The sequence below is a fragment of the Thalassophryne amazonica genome, chromosome 20 (genome assembly GCF_902500255.1).
Source record: "Thalassophryne amazonica chromosome 20, fThaAma1.1, whole genome shotgun sequence".
Classification (NCBI taxonomy): domain Eukaryota; kingdom Metazoa; phylum Chordata; class Actinopteri; order Batrachoidiformes; family Batrachoididae; genus Thalassophryne; species Thalassophryne amazonica.
In genome coordinates this window covers 25,847,502-25,869,124 of record NC_047122.1, presented here as the reverse complement: position 1 = coordinate 25,869,124, position 21,623 = coordinate 25,847,502, and the positions used below count along the sequence as shown (strand labels likewise).

Below are 21,623 nucleotides of genomic sequence, written 5' to 3'. Positions count from 1 at the left end.
CTTGTTTTTACTGCAGTTTTCAGAATATCTCTGAGTTTTGAGATAACTGCTTTAGAGATAACATTCATTATTATTAGAAATTGTCATGACCTGCCCCATGTCTGGGTTCTCATTTTGGTTTTGTCTCTGTCCATGCCACCTGTCTTTGATCCTCTGTCTTTAGTCACTGGTTTCATTTTGCACTTTTACCACAGTAGTCATTGCCAGTAATTTTTGTTTGTCATACTTTTGCCATATGTTGGCTCCGTTCTAGTTGCAGCTCCAGTCGTTACCTTTGTTGTTGATCACTTTTCAGTTCTCACTTTTGTTTTTCTGGTGTTGTTTTTGTGTAGATTTTTTGCATTATTTTTGGTCTCATAGCTCAGTTTATTTCTGTCTGCTTAGTGTTACTTTACTGCACTGCACTCTCTTGCACCTCATCTTTGTTGTTTTCTCACACAGCCCCATCCTGTTCACTCTTTCCTGCCAGTTTGTTTTGACTTTGTCTGCATTCCAGCTTGTTTTGCCCTTGTTTATTCCTTGACTGTCCGCTCTTCCCTGTATGACCTTGCTTTCTGTTTGACCTTGAGTTTTTGCCACAACCTCCTGAATTCGGACCCACAGTGCTTTTAAATCTTGCTTGTTTTTTTATTCTGATTTTGCCAAAACTCTGGCAACCTGGTTACTCTGTGCATCTGAACCCAGCTTATTTTTAGCCACACCTTTGCCTCCCGTCTGCCTATTACCTTTGCCATGCTGACTGATCACCTGATTACTGAACCTGTACCTTTTTTCAATATAAAGCCTTTTTATTACTCCACCTCCTGAGTCTGTATCATGTGTCCAGCATTCTGTTCATTCCACATCATGAGTTCTGACAGAAATAACATTGATGTTGAGAACCCTGCTTGTTCACCCGCAAGCTCATGTTGTGAGCGTTGATGATTACTGTTTTGCTCACAAATGGGATTGCTGCTGTCTTTCCAATAATTCTGATGGTCTTTAGTTCACCCTTTTTGAAGAGTGAATGAATCTGGTTCTATCCAGATGATTGTTATCCTGATGCAATGGTGAGTTGTTCCGTAAGCTGAAGACTTTAGTCTTGAGTTCTCTTCACCACCTTTGGCCAGTGTTTGGGTTTCACACTTAGGAACATCCACTTCTGGGGCCTCATGTAGAAAGACTTGCCTGGATTTCCTAATGAAACATGGCATACACTAAAACCCAGAAACTATTATATGCACAAAAAGATCCAGATGTATCAAAGTGTACATACGCATGGATCCAAGCATGTTCCATTTGTACATCCCAATCAACGTGGAAATGAGCACACATGCAGACATAAAGAAAAATCTCCCTGTCCACGCCACTATTTACATGTGCAAATGTATTTAAATAGACCCTGGGACCTGGGAATTCCCCTCTCTGTCTGGAATGATCATGGTAAGAAAAGGAATTTCACCGAGTGTGAGCTATAGAGGAAGTGGAGTAAATGAAGTAAAGGAAGTAAATGAAGTGGCGATGCATAAATTTGGGCAGCCCAACAGAAAAAATACATCAATATTTAGTAGATCCTCCTTTTGCAGAAATAACAGTCTCTAAACACTTCCTATAGCTTCCAATGAGAGTCTGGATTCTGATTGAAGGTATTTTGGACCATTCTTCTTTACAAAACATCTCAGGTTTGTTGGTATCCGAGCATGGATAGCCTGCTTAAAATCACACCACAGATTTTCAATAATATTCAGGTCTGGGGACTGAGATGGCCATTCCAGAATATTGTACTTGTTCTTCTGCATGAATGCCTTAGATTTTGAGCAGTGTTTAGGGGCGTTTTCTTGTTGAAAGATCCAGCCCCAGTGCAACTTCAACTTTGTCACTGATTCATGAACATTGTTCTCAAGAATCTGCTAATAGTGACTGGAATCCATGTGACCCCACACCATGATAGACAGAGACACTATCTGTAGCAAGATCATGTTGTAGGTCTTTGGTGCAGGTCTGTGGGTTGACTATGACTGTTCTCACCATCCTTCGCTTCAGCTTATCTGAGATTTTTCCACTTCAGGCCTTAAATAGTACTGTGCCTGTGGTCTTCCATTTCCTCCCTATATTCCTCACAGTGGAAACTGACAGCTGAAATCTCTAAGATAGATTTTTGCATCCTTCCCCTAAACCATGATGTTGAACAGTCTTTGTTTTGAGGTCATTTGAGAGTTGTTTAGAGGCTCCCATGTTGGCACTCATTAGAAGAGATGCAAAGAGGGGAAACATTTGCAAATGGCCACCTTAAATACCCTTTCTCATGATTGGATTCACCTGTGTTAGGAGGTCAAGGGTCAATGAGCTTACCAAACCAATTTTTTTTGTTCCAATAATTAGTGCTAAATGTATTCAAATAAGTAAAATGACAAGGGTGCCCAAATTTATGCACCTGACTAATTTTGTTTAAATATTTATTGCACATTTTCTATAAATACTAGAAACTTCATTTCATGATTAAATTCACATGTGCTGATATGTTTGTATGTTACAGACCACACTGAAGCCGCTGTACTTGATTGTCAAGATCACAGGTCAGCATGTCCTCTGTATGAAAAGATAGGGGTCATTAAAAACAAACTTTATTAAAAACAAACTAACTAACTAACAAACAAAACACCCTGACTGCTTACCTGCTGTGGAAAATAAACTGCAGCAGGACACAATGAGCACTGTAAAAACAAAATCGCAAACAATAAACATGATATAAAAAGAAGAACACTGTTAAAACAAAAACACATGCACTGCAAAACAAATACACAAACACTGCAAAACAAAAAGGCAAATAATACACACTGTAAAAACAAAAAAGACCAACAATAAACACTAGAAAAAACAAAATAGACCAACAATAAACACTAGAAAAACAAAATAGACAAGAAGCATGTTAAAACAAAAAGACAAACACAAAAAACAAACAAAAAAACAAAAAGACAAAGAATACACACTGTAAAACAAAATCACCAACAATAAACACTATGAAAACAAAAAGACAAACACAAACAATGCAAAACAAAAAGACAAAGAATACACACTGTAAAAACAAAACACACCAAAAATAAAGACTATAAAAACAAAATGACAAACAAGATACACACTAAAAAAAGACAAACACAAAAAAGGCAAACACTGTGTAAACAAAAAGACAAAGACTGCAAAACAAAAATGCAAATAATACACATTGTATAAACAAAAAATGCAAACAATAAACACTAAAAAACAAAGACAAACAATACAAAACAAAAAAAAATCATACACACTGTAAAAACAAAAAAACACCAACAATAAACACTATAAAAACAAAAAAGACAAACAAGAAACACTGTTAAACAAAAAGAAAAAACACAAACAAGGCAAACACTGCAAACCAAAAACACAAATAATAACACTGTAAAACAAAAAGACAAACAATAAATGAGTCTCACAACTAAGGAGTAATAATTATTGTAAGTAGATTGTTGGTTATTATTATTATTATGATTATTCCTGGCATCAAAAGTTAACATTTAAGGTGTGTGTGGTGGTGGTGGGGGACGCTTTCCCACAACTCACCCCTCTGTCTCAGCCCCTACACCTTAGGCCTGCACACAGTCAAGAAGACTTGAGGTTGTAATTACTGCCAAAGGTGCATTAAAGTATTGAGTAAAGGGTGTGAACACTTATGTACATGTGATTTCTTAGTTTTATTTTTAGCAAATTGACAAAAATAGAAAAAAATGTTTTTCATGTTGTCATTATGGGGTGTTGTGAGTAGAATTTTGGGGGATAAAAATGAATTTACTCCATTTTGGAATAAGACTGCAACATAAAATGTGAAAAAGTGAAGAACTGTGATTACTTTCCAGATGCATTGGATATAACTTTGCTCATTATGAATGTAAATTAAAATGAAAATTGTGCCATTCGTTGCTTTTACAGAGACTAATTATTGCCTAGAGGACCCCTAATTTTCATCTGAAGAACATGAAGTGAGTTTAGGTGTTAAACTGCAATATCATCACATTTAACACAAAAATCTAATTTATTTCTGAAAAAGGTCTTAAATTTAATATCTGAGGGTTGGATTATTGCTCTTCTACAATAAGGCTACAGTCAAATCAAGTCTGGAAAAATGAGCTGGTGCCACGTGTCACCACATCACGGAACCACGATGACAATGGAAAAACACGTTTTTGGCACTGATGGTTAACAAACAAATAAAGTTGATACTCACAGAAAGTGGCGCTGAATACAAACATCATGAGGTCAAAGTTCAGCACAGTATATTCTGAAGAAGACTTAAAACTCAAAAGCAAAACACCCCAAAACTATTATTATTAAAAAATAATAAAAATCAATCAAAATCTGGCCAAAGTGTTTGTCAGACAGTCCACACTGTAGAAAGAGTGAGTAAGAGAGAGAGAGAGAGAGAGTGAGAGAGAGAGAGAGAGAGAGAGAGAGAGAGAGAGAGAGAGAGAGAGAGAGAGAGAGAGATAAGACGTCCTGTAAACATCAGCAGTCAGAAAGCCTCCAGCTGTCAATCAACAGTTGATTCCTCGGGGTATTGATTCAGCAAACAGCACATCCTGCTTAGTGCACATGCATGTGTGCACGTGATGAGAACTGTGTGAACTGAAGTTTGTGACTTCTCTATCTCTTCATTTTTTAACTCAGCATCAGACAGAAGTCATGCACACTCGTGCACAGTCAGTGGATTAGTGTCATCTGATGTGTCACCTTCTTTGTTTTTGTCCCCTGAATCGTTTGATCCCAGCTGGCTGTAAAAGAGATGGTTACTTGTTGCTGTTTAATGTTTTGTTTGATACTTTTATTTCATTTAGATCATATTGTAGAGATCCACTTGAACACTAAATCCAATACTAAATCATTATATCATATCTATTGATTGATCAATAGTCATGTGCTGTATATGGTCTTGTGTTTTATCATGAATGATTTTTGTGTTCATCCCAAATATAACAGATTTATTTTTTACTCTTCATTCTGTGTGTCTTTGCTAACTGGAGAGGTTGACACCATTATTGCTATTTTCAGGTCTGGTTGCCATGGGAACTGTTGGATTGGTATGACAACCATCAGCATGTGTTGATAATGTGTGTCGTCAGGGCCCAGTGGATGGACACACACACCAGGCAATAACATACCGAATATACTTAATTAATAATCAGATTTAGCTGATTCAATACAGTTAAATTGGATATTTATAATAATTTTGTATCTCACCCAGAAAAATCTCAAATTATTTTTGTGTTTATCTTGAAGTTATCGATCATAATCACAAATAGATTTTTAGAGACCGTGTAAGTGATTCTTTGGATCTTCTAGACCCTCCCAAAAAGGGCCGTGGCTACCGGGGTGGCTGGGGGTGACACCGACTACCCCTGGAATCTGACTGGCCACCCTGCCTGCCCATCCCTAACAGAGTTGTCAGTTTGTTCGATCTCAGTAGCATTTCAAAACCTGATCTCATCTACAACCCCTGGCAAAAATTATGTAATCACCGGCCTCGGAGGATGTTCATTCAGTTGTTTAATTTTGTAGAAAAAAAGCAGATCACAGACATGACACAAAACTAAAGTCATTTCAAATGGCAACTTTCTGGCTTTAAGAAACACTATAAGAAATCAGGAAAAAAAATTGTGGCAGTCAGTAATGGTTACTTTTTAGACCAAACAGAGGGAAAAAAATATGGAATGACTCAATTCTGAGGAAAAAATTATGGAATCATGAAAAACAAAAGAACACTCCAACGCATCACTAGTATTTTGTTGCACCACCTCTGGCTTTTATAACAGCTTGCAGTCTCTGAGGCATGGACTTAATGAGTGACAAACAGTACTCTTCATCAATCTGGCTCCAACTTTCTCTGATTGCTGTTGCCAGATCAGCTTTGCAGGTTGGAGCCTTGTCATGGACCATTTTCTTCAACTTCCACCAAAGATTTTCAATTGGATTAAGATCCGGACTTTTTGCAGGCCATGACATTGACCCTATGTGTCTTTTTGCAAGGAATGTTTTCACAGTTTTTGCTCTATGGCAAGATGCATTATCATCTTGAAAAATGATTTCATCATCCCCAAACATCCTTCCAATTGATGGGATAAGAAAAGTGTCCAAAATATCAACGTAAACTTGTACATTTATTGATGATGTAACGACAGCCATCTCCCCAGTGCCTTTACCTGACATGCAGCCCCATATCATCAATGACTGTGGAAATTTACATGTTCTCTTCAGGCAGTCATCTTTATAAATCTCATTGGAACAGCACCAAACAAAAGTTCCAGCATCATCACCTTGCCCAATGCAGATTCGAGATTCATCACTGAATATGACTTTCATCCAGTCATCCACAGTCCACGATTGCTTTTCCTTAGCCCACTGTAACCTTGTTTTTTCTGTTTAGGTGTTAATGATGGCTTTCGTTTAGCTTTTCTGTATGTAAATCCCATTTCCTTTAGGCGGTTTCTTACAGTTTGGTCACAGACGTTGACTCCAGTTTCCTCCAGTTTCCTTCCATTCATTCCTCATTTGTTTTGTTGTGCATTTTTGAGACATATTGCTTTACGTTTTCTGTCTTGACGCTTTGATGTCTTCCTTGGTCTACCAGTATGTTTGCCTTTAACAACCTTCCCATGTTGTTTGTATTTGGTCCAGAGTTTAGACACAACTGACTGTGAACAACATCTTTTGCAACATTGCGTGATGATTTACCCTCTTTTAGGAGTTTGATAATCCTCTCCTTTGTTTCAATTGACATCTCTCGTGTTGGAGCCATGATTCTTGTCAGTCCACTTGGTGCAACAGCTCTCCAAGGTGTGATCACTCCTTTTTAGATGCAGACTAATGAGCAAATCTGATTTGATGCAGGTGTTAGTTTTGGGGATGAAAATTTACAGGGTGATTCCATAATTTTTTCCTCAGAATTGAGTGAGTCCATATTTTTTTCCCTCTGCTTGGTCTAAAAAAGTAACCCTTACTGAATGCCACAATTTTTTTTCCTGATTTCTTATAGTGTTTCTTAAAGCCAGAAAGTTGCCATTTGAAATGACTTTAGTTTTGTGTCATGTCTGTGATCTGCTTTTTTTCTACAAAATTAAACAACTGAATGAACATCCTCCGAGGCCGGTGATTCCATAATGTTTGCCAGGGGTTGTACAAAGCAACTTCTCAGTGCTTGAACTTATAAAAAATCATTTGAGAACAATGAAAGAAGATCATCATTTATCCAATATTACATTGGAGTGCTTAGTATTGAGAGGATAAGGGCAAGATCTATAAACTTAGATGACTTTGTTGAATGCTTTGCCCAACAGCACAAAAACAGGGGTATACAGCTGGCATAATCCTCAATGTATGTAAATAATATACTGTCTCTACTTTTTTTAATTTGTAATGGAATTGTCACTTTAAAGACAAATTCAAAGGCAGACTACTTTTTCATGATGTGAATTATTCAAATGTCTAATACACCATGATTTGGATAAATAAACTGCTCTGTTATTTATACCTTAGCCTACCATTCATTCCAATCTTAAAAGCTGAAATTTCAGTGTGCTGTCATTCAATAGTTTATGCCCCGACACCCCCCTCCCAAGAAAAATTCTTGATGCGCCTTTGCCTCCCACTGGTGTTCGTTAACCTTCAGTAGCTGTGCTGGATCATGGGAATTTCTATTCATCAACAACATTCTTTCATGGTGTCTTAAAAACAACATGGGCTACGATTCAGGATGTTTAATTAATACGAGCGGAGTGCCGCGCAGTGGTGTGAGGTTTGCTCTATAGTAGACAAAAGCACAAACCGGAAATGGTACAAAAAAATTTCCGCAGTGGGGCAAAAGCCACAAACGTTGTAAAAAGCTGTAAAAAGCCACAAACTACGACAGCATATTAGGGCCATTTAAAGACAGGAAAAAAAAAATGGAGACTAAATTTTTGAGTTTAAAGTCATAAATATACGAGAATAAACATGCAAATTTACAAGACATAACAAGCAAATTTGCGAGATTAAAAACATGCAAATCTGCAAGAAAAAAGTAGCAAATTTGCCACAATTAAACACGCAAATTTGCGACCTTAAAAAGAAGCAAATCTGCAAGAAAAAGTAGCACATTTGCCACAATTAAACACAAATTTTCGAGATTATAAACATGCAAATATGTGAGAAAAAAGCAGCAAATATGCAAGAAAAATGTAGCAAATTTGCCAGATTAAACACGCACATTTTCAAGATTATAAACATGCAAATCTGTGAGGAAAAAAGTAGCACATTTAACGCTAGCTACATTAATTTTGTAATTTGATAAATAGCCAGATTACCAGCATTTGCAATACCTGCAAGCAAAAGCATTATTTCTCTTATCTCTGACATTAAATATTGAAACCGCTGTCCATATATTAATTCTTTCTGACTGTAAAAACATACATGATGAAGCCATTGTCCCGTCTCATTCCATCGCTAAGGCATCAATAGGCTGCATTTGCATGTGCATTTATGTACCTTTTACGTGTTCTAATCTCGCATTGTCTTTTTCTCGCAAATATACAGGTTTATAATCTTGCAAATTTGCATGTTTAAATCTCGCAAATTTGCGTGTTATTTCTCCTAAATTTGCATGTTTATTCTCGTATATTTATGACTTTAAACTCGAAAATATAATCTCCATTGTTTTTCCCCCATCTTTGAATGACCCTAATACGCTGTCATAACAAACCAATGGTAGATGAATGGCACAAAAAATCTCCGCAGTGGGGAAAAAGCCACAAGCCGTTGTTGTAAAAAGCCATAAAAAGCCACAAACTGACAGTACATGAACATAGACATTATAAAGAGGAACAGATGTAGCCCTGGTTGTTGAGGCACAAGAAATGCGGCTGCAATCTTGGACCAGTCATTGTAGTGATTCTATCACAAGTCACAGTGGAGGTTTGATTTTATAATCTTATTTTCTTTTTTAATTTTTCTAACATATGTGTGAAATACCAAGTGTTCCAATACTTTTGGAGGGCACTGTATCCTAAGCTTATAATGAGTGTAAAATGAGTGTGGTATTATTACTGTTTTTTGATTAACAATCCCCTCTGCTACTTAACTGACCACATCAATATCCCAGAAGGTGAACTGATGTGATGCTATACTCTGATTAAAAAGTGCTCTTTTAATTTTTTTGAGCAGTGCATTTAGAATGAAAAATTCACAGATTTTCCTTCTGTTTTCTGTAGAGGTCGCAAGGTTAACACGCTGGAAAATCCAGATTTTTGCCTTTGCGCTGTATTAAAAAAATAAAAAACATAATGTCCCTGACTAAAGCTCAGGCATTTGTTTTCTATTTTTGTATTTTTTTAAACACAGCATGTGTGTTTCCTTGCTGTCTGACCATCTGTCGGGGATCGTGTGTCATGATTCACACAGACACTTGTGCACATATTAGATTGTTGTCCATTATGTTTATGCTCCTTTTATATATATATATATATATATATATATATATATATATATATATATATATATATATATATATATATAATCCTGATGTTCCAGCTGTGTGTGTGATTTTATATATTTAAATTAAATTGTACAACAACACACTGGCAGCAGAACTCAATATCTTTTAATGACTTTGTGAGGACAGGGACAGATTTGGATGTAAATGTATTTTATTTTATTGGTGTTGTCCTTTGGGCTGCTTCCATTTCATCAGGGTCCCCACAGTGGATACAGTCAGATCCACAGTGGTGTTTGGCACAAGTTTTACACCCGATGCCCTTCCTGACACAACTCCAGTTTTATCTGGAGAAACACACACACACCCAATCCCTGGTATTCCGAAGAGGTCTCCCATCCAAGCACTGTTATTTCTACCCGGTTTGTTCATGTAATTTACTGCCCCTTACCAAGAACGAAACCATTGTATTCCTCATTTTTAGTTTATTAAAGGTCACAACAAAAAACAGGCCTGTGTCCTTCACAGACAGTGTCCATCTTGTGAAGGCCCACGAAGGCCACGTACAACACTTTTATACAATGTGGGCGTTTACAGTGGGTGTGGTTTCGTCTCAAGGTTCTGTGAAAAACAGGAGGTCACAATCAGGTCAGGGAGCAAATGGCAACTTGTGGTCCACCACACCACAGACCCGCACCGGGTCCTGTTTAGCAAAAGCACTGTTAAAGTATTTTTCCAAGTCGTTACTCTGGATGCAGCACTAATGGCTCCATCTGCTGGAATCTCAGACAACTAATGAAGAGGTTTAATGACAGAAAGCACTCAGGAAAAAACTGCTGTCAGTCTGATGAAGCTTTATTTCTTTACAAAACGACACAGACAACAGAAGATGGATTCCACGTTTCAGACACAACAGCTTAGAAAAAAAAAACGAGTTCACAAAGGCAGCACGCCATCGATAGCGGAACACGGTGTGCATAGTTATCAAAGCAAATGATTAAAGCCAGTGAAAGCACAAATCATTTACACACTGGACACTCTGTGCTGTGTAAACGCCGTCACTTCTGACACAATGAATTTGTACAAATTCAAACACTCAGTGTGTAAAAACACTTTCACAATCACATCAACTGAAACATTTGATTTACAAAACCACGTCAGAATTCATTTGATTTGTGTTCATTTAATGTGACGCTTCAATATTTTAAAGTCTAATTTTTTAATCTTCAATATGTACTGTACATGTTTGTTCCAGTTTTTTAAATAAAAACTGATATGTACAAAAATAACTCAGTCATGATTTGAGAAAAGATATTTAATTCTATTTTTAAATGTACTTAACTTTTATTTTCATTCATTTTTCATTTATATTCAACATTTTATTTTTGATATTAAATCACACTGAACTCGATGTGTCCCATTATTAATAACTGAAATATTTAATTCATAAACTGAAATTATTTAAAGGTCAGTAACAATAAAGTGACAAAGATGATGTTTCTTACCTCACTTCAGTTTTTTTTATTCATAATAAAAATATGTTTCACTTCTCTTGGCTTAATGAGAATGCTGCAGAAAAATATATATTAAAAAAAAAACTCTAAAAGCTCTCAAGTTAAAATTTATATTTGTCATACTGTTTTTTTTTTTAGATGGAGAAATAAATAACAGCAAACAAAGTGCTTCATAGTTTAAAGGTCATCGTTTGCATAAAAGACAAAGTAGAAAATGGAAAGATACACCCAGAAAAATAATTTGAAAGTAAAAAAGAAAGAAAATATTGCCAATTATGTTACAATTACAAATTACAGTATTGCCAATTAAAATCCTGTTTAAAAAATGGTTTGATGTAAGTTGAGGAGGAAGAAGTGAAGTTGTGAAAGGAAGAATGCAAACAAAGCTCCAAGTGGATGAGGATGAATATCGTCAGCAGAGTTGCAAAAAGAAGAGTGGAAGAAGAAGAGGAGGACGAAATTCAGTGCAGGAGGACGAGGTGGGAGGAAGGCAAAATGATGAGGCGGAGGAGAAGAGGAAAGAGCTGGAGAAAGAGGCAGTGAAGAAGCGGAGGAGGCCTGACAAGCGAGGAGGACGAGGATGGCTGAGGGATTAGATGAAGGCTGCATTGTGAAAACACAAAAAAACGGCTGAATTCCTGCAGCACTGACGGCCTCAATATGCTTAATTTAAAACACAAAATCCAATCGGCTGAATAAAGCTTTCTGCATGCCAAATTTATTTGTTCAAAGAAAATTAGCTGACACAAACTGGACTGAAAGGAGGGTAATGGAGAGTTTTCTCTCTTTTTAATGTCTTATAATAATAGAAAGTGTGTTTGTGATATTGCCAAAATAATCATGTTTGTGAGATAAAAAAAAAAAATAATAATAATAATAATAAATAATAATAAAAGCCCATTGCCAGAATTATTTAAGCTGTTACTGGATTTTGAATAATATCAAAAATGACATAATGCATTGAAATTTGAATTGCTTATTTGAAAAACAACATTATTCCCATCAGTAAAAAAAAAATAATCATTTGATTTGTAAAGGCACAAATTAAACTAGGACAGTGTGAAAAAGCATTTTACACTTAATGACACAGCATAACTTACATACCAACACTGTGCAATCGAACATCAGTTCAATAGAACAGTTTCAGCATCGTGAACTAGATTAAACCCTCTCACTCAGTCGTGCACGAAATTAGACAAATCTAAAAAGAAAAGAACAAATGCAAGAAAAAATAATGGAAAAGAAGGAAAACAAGCTCATCAGTCTGGGGAGGATTTCAAAGCTTTTTCTAAGGCACTAGCACTCCAAAGAATCAATACCTCCAATGGAAAAAATTCCTTTAAGAACACAACAACGGCTCCTGCAGAAAGTAAAAAAAGAGCCAAAAATGGCAGTTCTCTCTCAACTCACTAAAGGTCAACATTCAGGACTCTATCAATAATACACCATTGGAAAATAGCATCTATGGTGATGCAAAAACCACTGCTGATCCAGAAGAACACGAAGGCTCATTTGATTTTACCAAAACACAAAACTTACTGAGGCCTTCAGAGCTCCTCCCACATTTAAATGCAGTATCATATGATGCAGATGAACAAATAGACACCACGTATGTACGGTGCATCAATAAAGTATTCACAGCACGTCACCTTTTCCATATTCCGAAATGGATGAAATTCATTTTTTTTCTTCAAAATTCTACACACAATACCCCATAATGACAATGTGAAAAACATTTTTTGCAAATTTATTAAAAAATAAAATAACTAAGACATCGCATGCACATAAGTATTCACAGCCTTTGCCATGAAGCTCAAAATTGTGCTTAGGTACATCCTGTTTCCACTGATCATCCTTGAGATGTTTCTACAGCTTAATTGGAGTCCACCTGGGGTAAATTCAGCTGATTGGACATGATTTGGAAAGACACACACTTGTCTACATATAAGGACCCACAGCTGACAGTGCATGTCAGAGCACAAACCAAGCATGAAGTCAAAGGAATTGTCTGTAGATCTTCAAGACAGGATTGTCTCAAGGCACAAATCTGGGGAGTGATACAGACACATTTCTGCTGCTTTGAAGGTCCCAATGAGCACAGTGGCCTCCATCATGCATAAATGGAAGACATTCAGATCCACCAGGACTCTTCCAAGAGCTGGCTGCCTGTGTAAACTGAGCGATCGCGGAAGAAGGGCCTTAGTCCGGTAGGTGACCAAGAACCCGATGGTCACTCTGTCAGACCTCCACTATTCCTGTACAGAGAGAAGAGATCCTTCCCGAAGGACAACCATCTCTGCAGCAATCCAACAATCAGGCCTGTATTGTAGAGTGGCCAGATGGAAGCCACTCCTTAGTAAAAGGCACATGGCAGCCCACCTGGTGTTTGCCAAAAGGCACCTGAAGAACTCTCAGTCCATGAAAAACAAAATTCTCTGGTCTGATGAGACAAAGATTGAAGTCTTTGGCGTGAATGCCAGGCATCATGTTTGGAGGAAACCAGACACCATCCCTACAGTGAAGCATGGTGGTGGCAGCATCATGCTGTGGGGATGTTTTCAGTGGCAGGAACTGGGAGACTAGTCAGGATGAGGGGAAAGATGAAGGCAGCAATATACAGTGACATCCTGGATGAAAACATGCTTCAGAGCGCTCTTGACTATGGCAAGGGTTTATCTTTCTGCAGAACAATGACCCTCAGCACACAGGCAAGATATCAAAGGAGTGGCTTCAGGACAACTCTGTGAATGTCCTTGAGTGGCCCAGTCAGAGTCTCTCTGGAGAGACTTGAAAATGGCTGTGCACTGATGCTCCCCATCCAACCTGATGGAGCTTGAGAGGTGCTCCAAAGAGGAATGGGCAAAGCTGCCCAAAGATAGGTGCGTCAAGCTTGTGGCATCATATTCAAGAACACGTGAGGCTGTAATTGCTGCCAAAGATGCATCAACAAAGTATTGAGCAAAAATTGCAAATAATTAATTTTTTTTTTCTAAATTTGCAAAAATAAAGAACTTTTTTCATGTCATCATTATGGGGTGTTGTGAGTAGAATTTTGAGGGAAAAATGAATTTACTCCATTTTGGAATAAGGCTGTAACATAACAAAATGTAGAAAAAGTAAATCACTGAAAACTTTCTGGATGCAGTGTACATCATATCTATCCCAAATCACTCATCACCAAATGTTATAAGAGTAGTCTGAATCCTTTAAGAGATGCGGCAGTGAGTGTATGTATAGTGTGAGTGAGTGAGTGAGTGAGTGAGTGAGTGAGTGAGTGAGTGAGTGAGTGAGTGAGTGAGTGAGTGAGTGAGTGAGTGAGTGAGTGAGTGAGTGAGTGAGTGAGTGAGTGAGTGAGTGAGTGAGTGAGACAGAGAGAGTTTTCTGACTGCAGTCAGGAAGCTGAAGCACACAAGTTAATACAAAACAAGAAAATTTACAATGTTCATGTTTGCTCATATAACCACCAAGCAAACAAAAATGCCATAAACACAAATAACAGAATCTGAATGGAACCAGTTCAAGCCAAGCTGCTGGACATTATGTGTGTGTCTGACACACAGATACACAGACAAACCACAGACACTGACACAGACTGAGCACAAATGCGATTCACATTAACACCAATAATCCACACCAAAGAAAAAAAAAGTGTTTAGGAGAGATGGCAGCAGAGTTTTTAAACACACACACACACTTATTTTCAACTGCTTAGTCCAATTAAGGGTGGCAGGGGGACGGAGCCTGTCCCAACAGTCATAGAGCGTGAGATGGGGTACACTCTGGACAGGACTCATTCTATCCCAGGGCCACAGATAGACAAACAGTCACACCTGCACACACAATTCAAGATAGACAATTTAAAGTTCCCAGTCCGCCTAACTTGCCTGTCCTTGCGTGCGTGTCCTTGGATGTGGGAGGAAGCTGGAGCACCCAGAGAGAACACACACAAACACAGGGAGAACATGCAAACTCCACACAGAAAGGCCCACAGGTGGGAATCAAACCCATGACCTTCTCGCTGTAAGGCAACAGTGCTAACCACTAAGCCACTGTGCTGCCTGTTTTTAAACAGATTCTTTAAAAAAAAAAAGAAAGAGGACTAAACATGAGATATTTGCTTTGAGAATGCTGGTGCAAAATTATAGGGAAGACTGGAAGGAGTTGTATTGTGTGTTTGTGGAGTCTCCATGATGTTTGTGGTTGACATAGTGATTTGCAGTAAGCATGGGGAGGGATGTAGGCTCTGGAGAGAAGGGGAATGAAAGTCAGTGGGAACAGAGGGAGGGGGATGGATATTCAAATGGTGGCATGAGAGAGGAGAGGGAGAGGTCAGGCTGAGATGGAGATGGATAACCTACTAACTCGCAATGGAAGCAGCCAAAAGGAGGATGAGAGTGTTAAATTTTTGTAATTTATATATAAACCATATTTTCTGTTTGATCATATTATCTTCATTTTATATTACATTGTGTTAGACTATCTGATGCAATTTACAATGACGTATACACAAAAACAGAAGAAATGAATATGTTTTAGGGCACTTTAAAAAGAGAAGCACTTGTTGAAGTAAGACATTAAATTTGCAATAGCAGTACATCACATTTTAGACACAGTTTCATTAGTTTTATCAAGAATTTAAATATTGACAGTAAGATTCTTATAATTATGACTTTCAGAGTTTCAAATTGTTAAATTTATGATTCATATTTTGAGATGACGGTCTTATGTTTGTTATTAACTTTGTGATTAACCCTGTTCAGGACTTTAGTGAGCACAGTATGGAGAAAGCAATTGCCATGGGGTCCAGTGGACCCCAAAAGTCCTGAATAGGGTTAATTTTTAAGGTCTAGGTTTTGATCATGGTATCAAGGAAAATGTCCCAAAGGTAAACACATTATAAATGTTTTTTCTTCCTAAAACTGATCTCTCTTGATAAATTACATAAGCAATGTTGTTGTTCATGTGGTTAGTTTGGTTTCTGTCATGATCAGTAGTGTCATTCTCCCGCTGGCTGTGAACTCATCACCTGTGTTGTCTAGTAACCAGACAGGTTTGTAGTCCTGGTTGCAGATTTTGTTGGGACTTTGTTCACTCCCAGTTCAAGTTTTGGACCCAGTATTTGTTCAGTTCTTATTCTGATGACCTTGTAATTTTCATTTACTTTTCATTTTTCTGGACTCAGGCTGCTGTGAAATATTTTCAGCATTTAGATTGTTTAGACTGTTTGGATTCCCTCCTTTTGTTCTTGTGTTACTTTGTTTCATAAATAGATTTAATATACTTCCTACTAACTTAATCTAAGGCTTGCTTTTGTCTTAGGATTCAACATTACGGAAACTTTAAAGCTGATTGATTTATTTTTAAAAATAACTTGTTACAGTCAGTGTTTAGTCACATTGTCTTCTTGAAAAAATAAAATGAAGTCTATCAGTGTGGTGACTTTATTTGACTTGTTGGATCCCGCTGAACTGAACCCAATCCAGTCTCATGGCATGTCATGATTCAGCGGCATGAAATATACATTAATCTATTGGGTTTTTTTTAACCATCTCATTATGTGCTGTGTGAGGATGGAACTTTTTCAGTAGTGGCGTAAGATGAACGCAGTGGTGGGCACAGCGAACCGAAAACATAGCTTCGATAACCAATAATCTGCTAACTGAAAAGTTCATTTTTAGAATGCTAAACTGATAAACCACTAAAAAATTCAGCGGAAGTTACCACTAACCACTAACTTTTAGTACTGACTCAGTTTCGAGTTTAAGGGGTTGCTGGGCAGGGTAACAAACACAAAACGAATGTGCAAAAATAAACTAATAAAAGACAAAATCCCAAACACAGTCATTGTCTTTATAAAAAGCAGTAAATTGCAGTGTTAATAGTCATAGTTTATCTCTGTATTATAGTTGTAAACACAGGAACGGCTCAACCACGTTGCGTTCAATGCAACTGGTAAAATGTACACCTCACCCGTCGCATTGAGCTTCCCTACCTAAGGAAACACACATAATTTTGTCTTTGCATAAAAATACAGCAATAAGTGTCTTTTCACTTTATAAAAGTAAAGACTGTACATGCCATCTTTAAAGCAGAGACATTAACTGTTGATTTACGCTAAGGGAGCTCATCTAGACAGAACACCGGTGCTGCTGTCGTGCTCTGACCGCTACCCCGTCTTTTTATTATGACATAATGTTGAATTTATGTGGAAATGATTGTTGTACAAAAGTTTCAGATATCTGTCGCTAAGATAGATGATAAATGGAGTACAGTTTTTAAGCAGAAACAAGGCGATAATTGGTGAATCACTGCTGACGCTCTGAAATGACACATGCAGTGAAGGCAGGGGAGGGCTGAGCTCCTCACAGCGGCCTGACTGTTTCACACAACAGACAGGAACTAATATGTATCGTTTTAGAGTTTACAAACATTTTTGACTGTTAAACTTTACTCACTTTACCAGCAAAAAATGTTAGTGGAACTAAATTTAGCGGAAATTAATTGGTCCACTGATGGTTTTGAAAGTTAGCTGAAAAGCTAATCCGCCAATGAAAACGTTAGCTTTGCTAATTAGCAGTTCGCGGTTAGCAGAACTGTGCCCACCACTTGATGGACGTTCAAATTCCTACAACTCCTGGCAAAAATTATGGAATCACCAGCCTCGGAGGATGTTCATTCAGTTGTTTAATTTTGTAGAAAAAAAGCAGATCACAGACATGACACAAAACTAAAGTCATTTCAAATGGCAACTTTCTGGCTTTAAGAAACACTATAAGAAATCAGGAAAAAAAAATTGTGGCAGTCAGTAACGGTTACTTTTTTAGACCAAGCAGAGGGAAAAAATATGGAATCACTCAATTCTGAGGAAAAAATTATGGAATCATGAAACCAAAAGAACGCTCCAACACATCACTAGTATTTTGTTGCACCACCTCCGTCTTTTATCACAGCTTGCAGTCTCTGAGTCATGGACTTAATGAGTGACAAACAGTACTCTTCATCAATCTGGCTCCAACTTTCTCTGATTGCTGTTGCCAGATCAGCTTTGCAGGTTGGAGCCTTGTCATGGACCATTTTCTTCAACTTCCACCAAAGATTTTCAACTGGATTAAGATCCGGACTTTTTGCAGGCCATGACATTGACCCTATGTGTCTTTTTGCAAGGAATGTTTTCACAGTTTTTGCTCTATGGCAAGATGCATTATCATCTTGAAAAATGATTTCATCATCCCCAAACATCATTTCAATTGATGGGATAAGAAAAGTGTCCAAAATATCAACGTAAACTTGTGCATTTATTGATGATGTAATGACAGCCATCTCCCCAGTGCCTTTACCTGACATGCAGCCCCATATCATCAATAACTGGAAATTTACATGTTCTCTTCAGGCAGTCATCTTTATAAATCTCATTAGAACGGCACCAAACAAAAGTTCCAGCATCATCACCTTGCCCAATGCAGATTCGAGATTCATCACTGAATATGACTTTCATCCAGTCATCCACAGTCCACGGTTGCTTTTCCTTAGCCCATTGTAACCTTGTTTTTTTTCTGTTTAAGTGTTAATGATGGCTTTCGTTTAGCTTTTCTGTATGTAAATCCCATTTCCTTTAGGCGGTTTCTTACAGTTCGGTCACAGACGTTGACTCCAGTTTCCTCGCATTCGTTCCTCAGTTGTTTTGTTGTGCATTTTTGATTTTTGAGACATATTGCTTTAAGTTTTCTGTCTTGACGCTTTGATGTCTTCCTTGGTCTACCAGTATGTTTGCCTTTAACATCCTTCCCATGTTGTTTGTATTTGGTCCAGAGTTTAGACACAGCTGACTGTGAACAACCAACATCTTTTACAACATTGCGTGATGATTTACCCTCTTTTAAGAGTTTGATAATCCTCTCCTTTGTTTCAATTGACATCTCTTGTGTTGGAGCCATGATTCATGTCAGTCCACTTGGTGTAACAGCTCTCCAAGGTGTGATCACTCCTTTTTAGATGCAGACTAACAAGCAGATCTGATTTGATGCAGGTGTTAGTTTTGGGGATGAAAATTTACAGGGTGATTCCATAATTTATTCCTCAGAAAAGCTGATCTGGCAACAGCAATCAGAGAAAGTTGGAGCCAGATTGATGAAGAGTACTGTTTGTCACTCATTAAGTCCATGCCTCAGAGACTGCAAGCTGTTATAAAAGACGGAGGTGGTGCAACAAAATACTAGTGATGTGTTGGAGCGTTCTTTTGTTTTCATGATTCCATAATTTTTTCCTCAGAATTGAGTGATTCCATATTTTTTTTCCCTCTGTTTGGTCTAAAAAGTAACCGTTACTGACTGCCACAATTTTTTTTCCTGATTTCTTATAGTGTTTCTTAAAGCCAGAAAGTTGCCATTTGAAATTACTTTAGTTTTGTGTCATGTCTGTGATCTGCTTTTTTTTCTACAAAATTAAACAACTGAATGAACATCCTCCGAGGCCGGTGATTCCATAATTTTTGCCAGGGGTTGTATGAGTGTTCCTCGGCTCAGCCCGGATTCCTTTTGAGGTAAATGACTCAGCATAGGTAACACCTAGAGTGCCTTAACTGAGAGAGTGGTGACATGATGAGTCAAAAAAAACCTGGTCACATAAGTCGTGGTGCCATCTTGGGTTCAAAATAGCATTCAAAATGGGGGGTTGTTGTACATTTGGATGCACAAATAGACACAGCAAGGGCTTCAAGATGTACAGATTCCATTCAGTTCCGAACAGAAGAAAAATTTTGTAAAATAAATTCAGTCATGTGGGATGGAAGCCGACTTCATCATCAAAGCTTCGTGAGGTAGGTAAATTTATTGTTCAGTCCCATGTACAGTAAAACTCACCTAAATGATCATCACATAAACCAGATATTCGCAGTCACCAAACAAAAATGTCCCAAACTTTTTGTATTGTTTTCCATGTAATAAACATAGTATATAATGGATTTTGTACAATGGATTTTTCACTCACATTGGATAAAATGTCCCCTCCAATTGCATTGTATTTCCATTAAAAACCCCTCACATGTGGGACCGGAGTCTTTTCCCTGATTAAAAGCCCGACCGTTTATTTTTTTCACACCGTGCTCAGACTCGGACCCGTAGCCTGACATGCACCTGTTAAATCAGACACAGCAAAAGGCTGTGATTTGATACTTTTCTGCTTTCACTGCCATCATATTTTAATAGTTTTTACAGTGCGCACGCTGATTACAAATGGATCAGGAAAGTCTGCAACTTTACAGCACGAAGTCGGAAAAAGAGGAAATTGTACAGCTTACCTTTGATTTGGAGGTGATGATTGTAGAAAGAAAAGCTTGTTGAGGGTCAAATTAGTCCAGAATAAAACATAATCCAGCAACTTTAAAACTGTCACGCACATCGACATTATGACACGGAGTTATAGAGCACAGAAGCATAAATCAAGCTTTAAATTAATTAAACAAATCATCATATATTGTAAATTTATGTAAGTTTACAATATATGATGGCCAAGAAAAATGTCAGATGAGCTTAACTATTCCTTTATTTATTTTGACAGCACCTGTACCTGGATGTGTTGCTGTATGTGGTTAAATGATTTTAAAAAAATGTTGAAAACATAAAAGGTTCATTCATAGTTCAGAGCAGTTAGAACCAAAATGGTGCCATGTTATGAGTTGACGCCACTCTCTCAGTTAAGGCACGCTGGTAACGCCTTGGACTAAATGGGTATTGTGGTACTGTGCAGCACTCCTGGAACTGTGTAAAGCTGTGGTCTACAGCCGGAGGTATTGTTCAAATTTCCAGTTTTAAGTATTTTAGAAAAGTTATTCCCTATCCCAGATCCTTATTCTAATCCTACCTGTAACCATAAACCATTTAACATCAAATAATTTGCAAAGTTGCTCTGCAGCTGAGAAATGTTTATAGCCTTGCTCTGAGTGTCAGGATTGTGAAAGAATTCATGCCAGCCGGTCTGACCGTAGTACTTTAAGGCTAGCATGAATCCAACATTCATGACATTTTGGAAATTATGAGTCTCATTTGTATTCTTGTGAAAAAATGCAGTTATTTTGAAACACAGCAGATGGCACTGCCAGAATTAGAAGATAAAACTGAGGTGCCAAACTCTGTGTCTTGCCCATTTGAAGCCAGGCAATCCATAGTGTCATGTTTCAAACATTGTGAAATAGAGTTGGCCAATAATAGTGGCTGATTTTTGCGGCATGGTGACCAAGCGGGTAATGCACATCGTTCCACGGCCGAAGGTTCCTCGTTCCAAACCACCCATGTCCAGCCTGCATGTAACGTTGAGTTCCATCAGGAAGGGCATCCCATGTAAAACCTGGGCTAAATCAACATGCAGATTTGCTTTGGTGACCCTGAGGGGAAAAAGGTATACACTGGAAAGATGAGTCTTTAGTAAACATACTGGAATTATTTTTGCCAAAATTAAAACTTTTATTTTACCAAATAAATAATGCAAAAAACACTTTGGCTGCTGGAAATTCCTATCATTTTGTAATTTGTCCAGCAGAGAGTGCTGCAGCTGCATGGCTTACAATGCCTTACAAGCACGGCTGGGACCCCATCACCCCTTGGTCACAACAGCTACAAAAGACAGAGGCAAAGAGACTAGCTGCCATT

The 21,623-nt window shown here is 37.7% G+C and overlaps 1 protein-coding gene across 1 annotated transcript in view; it reads right to left on the bottom strand.

Annotated features, from left to right (window-relative positions):
- The window catches only part of LOC117502208 (L-rhamnose-binding lectin CSL3-like), a 45,156-nt gene extending 40,748 nt beyond the window's left edge, over positions 1-4,408 (bottom strand). Inside the window, exons 1-3 of the mRNA XM_034161242.1 lie at positions 4,235-4,408; positions 2,655-2,693; positions 2,518-2,568 (exon numbers count right to left, since the gene is read on the bottom strand). Coding sequence (XP_034017133.1) covers positions 2,518-2,568; positions 2,655-2,693; positions 4,235-4,262 — 118 coding nt within the window. The 5' untranslated portion in view covers positions 4,263-4,408. The remainder of the gene's footprint in view (positions 1-2,517; positions 2,569-2,654; positions 2,694-4,234) is intronic.
- Between the last annotated feature and the right edge of the window lie 17,215 nt (positions 4,409-21,623).